General features: G+C 37.9%; 1 protein-coding gene across 1 annotated transcript in view; it reads left to right on the forward strand.

Moving 5' to 3' along the window:
* The first annotated feature begins 355 nt into the window (after positions 1 to 355).
* LOC107570505 (solute carrier family 12 member 5-like) overlaps positions 356 to 10,496 on the forward strand; it is a 47,771-nt gene continuing 37,630 nt past the window's right edge. Inside the window, exon 1 of the mRNA XM_016256733.1 lies at positions 356 to 573. Within this exon, the coding sequence (XP_016112219.1) occupies positions 519 to 573 (55 nt within the window). The 5' untranslated portion in view covers positions 356 to 518. The remainder of the gene's footprint in view (positions 574 to 10,496) is intronic.

Genomic DNA, 10,496 nt, shown 5'->3' on the forward strand with positions numbered 1-10,496 from the left:
ATGACCCACAACCACATGCAGTCTTTTTTTTTTTTTTTGATGTAACATCTTTCTGATATGAACACAGTTTGACTCGGTGATGACAAAGACATTGCAACAGGTGCTACATGTAAGCAAAGGCGAATCCTGATCACTGCATTGTAAAATGTAATGGTGAGGCACAGGCAGCCTGTGGTTGCATAGCAGAGAAAGAAGCAGCGAGAGAAAGAGACGACATGCTGTGTGAGTGTTTGAGAGAAAAAAAAGTACTCTTAAGCATTCCATCATTTACATCCCTGCAGCCTCTCTGTCCCCCACCAACCCCTCCTCCTCCTACAGAGAGAGAGCGAGAGAGTCAATACGCAGAGAGGATTCCAATCTGCCAGAGTACAGCACTGCTCGCTTCCTTGAGAGGAGAGAGGCAGAGAACCACAAGCCTTCTCCTCCTCCTCCATCCGTGTGAGGCTGGTACACACGTTGGCTGGTGGACACAGCAGCAGTGTAAGCATTAGCAGGGGATCAGTGTTCGAGCTTCCAAAATGCTCAACAACCTCACCGAATGCGAAGAGGGTGATGGGGGACCCAACAGTCAGGGTGAGTGGACTGATCCTGCAACAGCTATTGGGAGTGTGTGTGTGAGTGTGTGCAGAGGATGAGCAAATGTGCCTTTTACCAATCACTGGTGATGGTACCAGTTCAAGCTGGAGCATGTGTGTGTGTGTGTGTGTGTGTGTGTGTGTGTGTGTGTGTGTGTGTGTGTGTGTGTGTATTGGTGTGTATGCAGCTTTGGCTCATGCTGCAAGGTTGCTGTGAGGAGAATGATAATGCTTTCTGTGTCTGTCTGAGGAAGTACAGACAGCAGTGTGTGTGTGTAGATTTTCACACTCTAAGAAAAGTCTGTAGCATTAGGCCTAATAGACAGTTTTAATACACTGAAAAAAATGGTAACAACTGATTTTATTCAAAAATATTTCAAATAATACATTTAACTATTACATGAATACACCCTGAAAAAGACTGTAAATTAGGTCTAATGTACTGTGTTAATAGACTGAAAAATGGTAATATAGTTAATGTGATTTAAAATGTATATATAAATTAAAATGAAATTGCTCCTTTAAGGTAACAATTGCTTGTTATCAGTTTTTACAGTGAATGAGGCATTTTACCCATATTTTGACTTGCATATTGCATTGACTGTGTTGTTTTAGGGTTACAATTAACTGATAATCTCCTTGCAGAAAATTACCAGTACCAGTCCATTTTTCTATAGATTTTTTTCTTACAATGTAGAGGACGACACTGTGCCTCTGTCAAGCTCTTCTGCTTGTCTGTTCTTTTCTCAGTCTTTCTCTCTGTTGCTTAATCTTATTTCGTTTCCGCAGGCAGTGGGTTCGGCTCCCTGTGTCTTAGATCCTTGGGAATAATTGGAATAATTGGAGTGTTTTAACAAAAGCAGACCTTCGGTGCATTTCATGTCGTTAACCTCTTGGAAAAGGGGAAGAGGGTCTTAGATGCAAGATCCCAGTCTCTAAAAGAGCTTCGTGCCTACAGGTACAGCTCAGCTCCAGCCCGTGAGAGAGGAATTAAATTAGATTGTACCTGACCTCTTCTCGCATGCATTCTTATCAACCCCCTGCAGTACAGCAGAACCTGCACTCATTATGAGTGCTGAAACGTTTTGTGTTTCGCACACATTACAAATTGAGGCTGTTGAGCAAATAGCTCTCTTATTAAATGCAACGTCGTATAAGTGTCATGATTGGATTGCAGCGGTTGTAGCAGAGACTCTGTCCGTGGTGCTGAAATGAATGCTGATTGAAGTGGAGCTCTCCATGGTTCTGAAACAGTCAGCGAACACACGCATTGTGAATGCAAACCCATTCTGGGCCCACTGACGGACTGATCTGTTTTGTGTAGACATAAGTAGAGCTGGCTGCAGACTGCTGCATTATAGCTTTAGCTTCTTTTCAAAGGGTTTCTCTCTCTCTCACTCGCTCTGCTTCGCTCCCTTCCAATGCTGCCCTGAATTTTCTCTCTCTCCTCCTCCCATCAGTGGGTAGGGACAGTACTGCAGTGGTTCTAATGCCTATTTGGTCATAAAATTCATGCTTGGAAGCTCACCAGCTAAAGCTGTCCCAAAACAGACTTGTTCTGTCATTCTCATTTTGGGGGAAATACAAAGCAGGCATAATTCTCTCTTAAATTTAAACTAAATTACATTCAGTATTATTAAATGATTAAATAACTGAATGGTAATGAATGAACAAACAAATATATTCACTGAAATAAATTGGTGGTGAAACAATTTTCATTTAGAAATGTTTTTTAAAAATTTCACAAATAATAACAAATGGCAAGTAACATTGAATTAAATATGAAATTTTGAAGTAGAACAACTGAAATATTTATTTACAGTTAAGTTTAACGAAACAAAATCCCAATATTTTATTTCATATTCACTTTACTTGTAATTATTTTGTTTAATCATCTTCTTTTGTTTTCTTTTATCTAATCTTCTTCTACCCAGAAAATGTTTTTTTAATTAGGTATCATACCTTTTAGGTATCATATCTCATATGGACCATATCTTTGAGCTTTCTTGAGTTTTGCATTCTTTGAAAAATAGCTATTCATCAAAAAGCAACAAGGATTCCACTTTAAAGTCATTTTCTTGCAACCATTATACAAAATGAAAACATGTTTTGCTGTAAATATGTTATTTTCCCTACCATCACCATCTGACAGCATCTTAAAATCACAGACTTGTCAGCTTTATGCATTTTCAGTGAAGAGAATGTCATTCTAATGATTTATCAGTTAACAGCCAAGCTGCACTGTGTGAAATGCTGACTTCTGTGAACAGCTAGGTTTGACAAACATACCATTAGCTCTTATATGTTATTACCAGTCACAAGCTTCAGTAGCTTCACAGATAATGTGCGTTCTAATAACAGTCACTGTAACAATGCAGTTACATCACTCATAGCCTGACGCACCGGATCATTTCAGACCTAAGGTGCTTTCTCTCAGTGGATAATGAGGTTTGAGATTGCATTATGACACCGGTGATCTTTGGCATTTGTTAGCCGTGAAGAAGGCTAGACTAGATTAGTTGAAATTGGATGGGAGGCAGAAGGAAATTGATCGTTGATCGACTTCAGCGGAACAAATAGACCCTATCAAATCACAGCTCCAAATTATACACGACTGTGAGCAATGCCTAGATTAGACAAGATAACTTGTCTCACTACGATTTGAACAGGTTCCATTCAAAGACAATAAAAAGCATTTATCTTTGTATAAATAAGATTTTTTGGGAGAGAGGTGTTGTAATTTTCACATAAAGTATGTGAAAAATAATGTGTTTTTCGAACAACCTATATGAGAGCCTGTTCTAGTACACCCCCAAAACAAAATCAAGACTTTGTAAAAGAGCATAATAGGACCCCTTTAAGACTGTCAGTTTGTGCATTAGTGATGTTCATAAACTCTGATGCATTCAGGAATGAAGTAAGTGATTTTCAGAATGCTGAATCCGGTTCCACACACTAGTATACTACTCTTACTATTTTTAGCATATATTTCTATGTCAGAAATAATAAAAGTATTATATAGTACACATTTCTGAATTATGAGTCATAAAATCATTCTCTCAACTGATTCATTCAAAAATGCAGATTCATTCAGCAACAAAATGACAACAAAGTGATGCACAAAAGTTCAGTTGTGCTTTTATTTAAAACTATTTGGGATGGCGGTGCAAAAACGCACAATTTAACTTGCAATATTGTGTCTAAAATATAAATTAATGTAAGGAATCCCACTCAAAACTTTAGTTTACTTTTATTCAGTCATGCATTCCATGAGATTCAAACCCATAACTTAGCATTACTAGTGCAAAACACAACTGTTTTTAGCTACAGGAATGCTTCCATTAGCATGGCTGTCTTTACCGACTAAAGGTGCTGGCACACTTAATGTTGTTTAGGAAATTTTGCAGTCAATATCCAGTCATTTAAATATGAATCTGCACAATCATGAGTTTCACGTGAAGTGAACTGTTTGGCTGTTTGGTGTTAAAACAGCTGATATTCAGATATTCAGTCACATTTGTCCATACACTGCTGAGAACAAGAAATTACCTTGAGAGCAAAGATGGAAATGAAGACATGGTACATGCTGTCCCTGTGAGTGCTGGATGAGTCAGTCTCACCCCAAGCGCGCACTGTGTGTTGTCTCCATTTCTCTCTCTCTTAATCTCCTATTCTTTCCCTTCCTTTCTCTCTCTCTCTCCTTTCTGAGTAGGGTGAGGATTTCCTTTCTCATCTGGAACTGTACTAAATGCCACAGCCGCTTTTCATGCATGTCTCTCTCGGTTCTGTTCTCCATTTGCATTGGTTCACATTCCCCTGTACTCTGTTATCCTCTTTAAATAGGAAAGTTGTTGCTGTAGATTTCCATGTTTTAGTCCTTTATCAGATATTTTATTTATGAGAAATTGATGGTCTTGTGGTCTACACATGTCAGTCTTTTATACTCTTGGCTTTGTGTGTGTTTGCATGTAGAGTCATACTTATCCATGCAATATATGCAAAGCAACAGCAGTATTGCACATTTTTGACCTTGACATTCATATTGCTCTAATCAGCATAAATCATGCTTGATTTTACACAGTAATAATGGAATTAGTAGTTTATTTTTGCAGTCAGCATTAACATTGCATGACAGTTTAATCTTTAGTCATCTCTAGTGACCTTTTCCACAGCTTGTTGTGTTGCATTTGAATGGCTTTATTGATAAAGACAGCATGATCTCCAAGGGCAAAATGATTTATGACATGGCACGTGTTCACAGACACAACAGATTTCTAAGCGGAGCTTTGCCTGGGGTTTTGTGGCAGTTGACATGTTCGTGCACAAGACAGTGACATATGACGTCCCATCCCATGTGCGAAAAGAGGCTCTGTTTGTGTGTTTTGTCCAAAAGCATGTCCTCTTTCAACAGGACTGTCTTCACACCATGTGCCCTTGAAGTCTGGTTAAGTCTGCCAGTACTGGCTCTTAACACTTTGTCCTGCTCTCCCACTGTGTGGGACGAACCTTTAATAGCCGCTCAGCTGGCTGGAGTTCCGTGTGCGGGTGCTGATCTCTGTAAGCTGGCCTGTTAAGTAGCAGTATTCGGGACTGTCTTAGACTGTCCCGTATTATGACCCGCAAATATCATGCCTACTTTTATGTTACTTCGGTGGTGCCTTTTTTTATTTGTAGCTTAGAATAGAATAGAATAGAATAGAATAGAATAGAATAGAATAGAATAGGCCCACCTACGATGTCGTAGAAGTAATAAGATGTGGGATAGATTATTTCAGAGAATAAAATACCAGTTAATTTCTAGATATATGGGAGGTGCAACCATTATTAGAAAATGCCAGATAACTTCAGTCTTCACATGTACTGAGGTAATTTACTACTAATACTTTTATTAGGCAAGGACACATTAAAATAATCAAAAGCCACATTAAAAATGTATAATGTTACAAAAGATTTCAAATAAATGTTGTTGTTTTTTTAATTCATCAAAGAATCCTGGAAAAATTTATCAGTTTCTACAAAAATATTAATCAGCACAACTGCTTTCAACATTGATAGTAATAATAAATGTTTCTTAAAGGAAATCAGCATATTAGAATGATTTCTGAAGGATCATGTGGCACTGGAGTAAAATTCAGCTTTGATCAAAGGAATAAATAGCATTTTACAGTATATTCAAATAGAATACTGTTGTTTTAAATTAAAATTTTTACTGTATCTTTGATCAAATAAATGCAGGTTTGGTAAGCATCAGATTTCTTCAAAAACATTTAAAAGCTTTGAGTGATAATGCACATATAGAAACACAAAATATTGCTAAAAGCAATAATATTCAGTTTTTACTATCTCTATTTCTACCCTAAAAAAAGATTTTTGTATATGTAACAATGTGATCAGGTTGATTCAGTTTAAATAAAATAAAATAAATATTTAACATATTTTTACTTGAATAAAACATTTTTAGGTTACCTTTTTTAATGTGCAGCAAAAAGAAGTTCTGAGAGAGGATAAAAAATGTGAATGTATAATTCGTGTAAAATCATGTCAGATTACATTGTCTTTAAGACGCAAATCAACCATACTATTATTTCAAAATGCTATTCAAAATAAACCGTGGCAAAAGTGCATCATGTGGCCCCTTTAAAGTATAATTTATTGCAAATAAATATTCTCAGGATGGATGTTTAACCTTGCTGCACTGAAGTACATGGTTTGACAGGCTAGTGAAGGTATATTGTGATTAAGCCATTGAATACCAGTCAACTTTGTTGTTACTAAGCAACCTGTTCCCTGGCAACGCTTTACTTGTCCTTCGGCAACCATTAATTTAATTCAGAATGACTGTTCCCCCTTTACCCCCATGCTGTGTCATCTCTAATTCAATGCAAGTCTTGGGAGCGATGAACCTAGACATTAAAGAATGTTCAGCATCCAGATTTGACATTGCACCGTTCTCTACTGTAAGTGTTAAAAAATTGCTGCGTCAGAGCACCGATGCTGTACGGTATTCACATTGCTTCAGAACAGCGGGGACTTTTATATGGCCATGAATCTGTTCAGATAAGGAGCGTGTATGAAAGGTGCATTTCGACTGGCAGACTGCAGTGTGAGGAGAGCGAGACAGCTGGGGGATTTCATCAAAGAGTCTGCGACAGGGAGCAAGAGTGGGAGGAAGTTGAAGACAGAGAAAAGCAGGGAGGAGACGTTACTCAGGCCAACAGCAGCACCTTTGCAGCTCTGCACCACTTTGTGTGTCAGTACCCCGGGCGGACGATATCTGCAGAAATGAATCTGACAGCTGTGGCCGTGTGTTTGCGCGTGCCTTTGTCCATGTGCGCTTATGTTCAGGTGGCCTATTTACTGAAATGAATGCAATATCTGGCATGTCACGGTCACCCACTCTGCATGGGATAATCCTAGTGAGACACACTTCTAGTAAAGCCTTTGAAAGCTAGTGTAAACTGTCCATTTTGGGATAAATCTACCATGTGAGAGACACAACCTGTGCTTATCTAGTCTTTGCTGGTGTTTTAAACAATCTGTTACTCAAATGCACCCATATTTAGTGGAATTTCATTATCACATCAAATTGTGCTATTCCTGTACAGTATCTGAAGCGGCATTTGTTTTGTAGTGAGCTTTATTGGTCTGTACTGTAGAGAACCTTATACTGTAGGTCTGCAGTGAGCCAGAGCTTTGTGAAAAAGAAGTGTGCTTAATTATATTGAATGTGCACTTGTAGTGTACTTAAAATCTTAAAAGATTATATCAGATTATATGCAGATTATATCATACATGTATCAATGGAATTTATGGCCAATTAAGTACTTGAAGAGACTTTCATTACTGTTCCTTAACAGACTTAACTACACTTTTAAAATTGTTTCATGTTCCCACATGAAACACATTGTTTTAGGTTACATGACAACATACAACGCTGCTTGAAAGTTTGTCAACCCTTTAGAATTTTCTATATTTCTGCATAAATATGACCCAAAAGATCATCAGATTTTCACTGGAAAAGTCCTGAAACTTGACAAAGAGAACCCAATCAAACAAATTGAGACAAAAAATATATACTTTGTCATTTATTTTTTCTAGAAAATTATCCAATATTATATATCTGTGAGTGGCAAAAGTATGTGAATGTGGATTAGCTGTTAATTTGAAGGTGAAATAAGAATCCATCTGTTCAGAGGTGTTTTCAATCAGTGAGATGACTCTCAGGTGTCAGTGTGTGCCCGGTTTTATTCAGAGAGCAGTGATCTATCAAAGTCTGATCATGTTTGTGCAAGTTAATAATGGCACGAACAAAGGAGATATCTGAGGACCTCTGAAAAAGAGTTGTTGTTACTTATCAGGCTGGAAAAGGTTACAAAACCAGCTCTAAAGAGTTTGGACTCCACAAATCCACAGTCAGACAGATTGTGTACAAATGGAGGAAATTCAAGACCACCGTTGCACCCTCGCCAGAAGTGGTTGACCAACAAAGATCACTCCAAAAGCAAGACTTGTAATAGTCAGCGAGGTTTCATAGGAACCCAGGATAACTTCTAAGCAACTGAAGGCCTTTCTCACATTGGCTGATGTTAATGTTCATGAGTCCATCATCAGGAGAACACTGAACAACCATGGTGTGCATGGCAGAGTCGCAAGAAGAAAGCCACTGCTCTCCAAAAAGAGCATTGGTGCCCATCTGCAGTTTGCTAAAGATAATGTGGACAAGCCAGAGGAATACTGGAGAAATGTTTAGTGGATGGATGAGACCAAAATATAAATTTTAGGTTTAAATGAGAAGCATTATGTTTGGAGAAAGAAAACTGCATTCTAGCATAAGAACCTTATCCCATCTGTGAAACATGGTGGAGGTAGTATCGTGGTTTGTGCCGGTTTTGCTGCATCTGGGCCAGGACGGCTTTCATTGTCATTGATGGAACAATGAATTCTGAATTATACCAGCAAATTCTGAAGGAAATCTGTCAGTGAACTGAGTCTCAAGAGAAAGTGGGTCATGCAGCAAGACAACGACCCCAAGCACACAAGTCATTCTACCAAAGAATGGGTAAAGAAGAACAAAGTTAATGTTTTGGAATGGGTCAGTCAAAGTCTGGACCTGAATCCAAATAAAATATTGTGGAAAGTCTTGAAGCAAGCAGTTCATAGGAGGAATCCCACAAAACATCACAGAGTTGAAGAGGTTCTGTATTGAGGAATGGGCTAGAATTCCTACAAGCTGTTGTGCAGGACTGATCAGCAGTTACAAGAAACATTTAGCTGCAGTTATTGCTGCAAAAGGGGGTCAGACCAGATACTGAAAGCAAAGATTCACATACTTTTGCCACTCACAGATATTTAACACCGGATCATTTTTCTCAATAAATAAAAGATAAAGTATATATTTTTGGTTTATTTATTTGATTATTCTCTTTGTCTACTTTCAGGAAAATCATATTTATGTAGAAGTATAGGGAAAAAAGTATGCTTAAGTGTAATTTTATTTCACATTGGTATATTACCTTATTGGCCTATAGTGAACCATAGGTCTGTAGTGATGAACCATTTAGGTAAGTAGTAGACAACTTTATAGATCTGTAGTGAGCATTACAGGCCTGTAATGATTCATATACTGTAGGTCTATAGCAGTTGAGTAAGTGACATCAACTATGTCCTCTAATGATCTCCAAAATGATCTCCAAAAACAGTCTTTCTGAACTGCCTTATAGAAAGCATTTTTAGGCATAGTTTTTAAGTCAATCTTGACATAAAACAACAACTTTTGCACTATATTCAAGCATCACAATTTAATGCGTTAAAACTTGCAAATAATATTCTGGCTTGGTGTATACATTTTTCATTTAGAAGATATTTTATCTACAGCAGCTTATAGTGCATTCAAGCTACAAATGTTTTCCCCCAGGAGTAAAACCCATTACTACTGGCCATGCTGTAACAGTTGAGTCACAGAATATGCAAATACATATACACACATATTATATATTGTCTGTTTGGCTACACTGATTCACATTGATTGTAAAGGCAGTGCTGAAGGATCTCTGCAGAACGTCACACACGCTGCAGCTGCAGCACTGCCTTTGGCTATGGTCTACACACACAGCTGCGGTCCTCTGACTTGTGGTCTGGACAGTCATATGTAAGCCTTGAGTCAGTGAATTGGTGGTGAGCTCTCCTGGGGAACATGAAGGTTTGTGTCAATAATGTTCACACACACTACACAAAGGATTTGAGGGCAAAGACTGTGAACGACTAGAGATTTAGACACAGAACAATGCTTGCCTTTGTTGCACAGAACACACTGCAAACAGACAAGTATTATAGAATGAAAGAGCCTATATACTGTATAAGTTTGTGAACCCTTCAAAAATATCTGGATTTCTGCATTGGCCATTCATTAAATGTGGTCTGATCTTAGTTGAACACACAAGACAAGCACTATCTGACTATATTAATAACACACAAACAGTTGAACTTTTCACATTTTTATCAAATACATTGAGCAGTCATTCACAGTGTAAGGTGAAAAAGTAAGTGAACCTTTGAATTTTGATACGTTGTAGATCTTCCTTAAGCCACAAGACCTCCACCAAATGTTTTCTGTAGGTGCTTTCTGAGCAAGATTTCTGACCTATCTTTGACCGTCCCTCCCCACAAATCTGTTTCAGTTTATCGGTATTTCTGGATTGCTTAAGTTAAGGTCTCAGAAAAACAGATATTTTCTTCTTTTTAGCCATTCTTTAGTTGATTTACTTGTGTGCTTTGGGTATTGTTGCATTACCCAGCATTCTAATCAGCATATATTAAAATATGAAAGTGTTATTGTAAATTAGGATAATATAATTGTATTTTTAAAGCTGGAATACACTACATGATTTTTGACATGTAGTCAACCCCCCCCCCCCCCCCCCC

The sequence above is a fragment of the Sinocyclocheilus grahami genome, unplaced genomic scaffold, assembly GCF_001515645.1.
Source record: "Sinocyclocheilus grahami isolate Dianchi unplaced genomic scaffold, SAMN03320097.WGS_v1.1 scaffold1468.1, whole genome shotgun sequence".
NCBI lineage: Eukaryota > Metazoa > Chordata > Actinopteri > Cypriniformes > Cyprinidae > Sinocyclocheilus > Sinocyclocheilus grahami.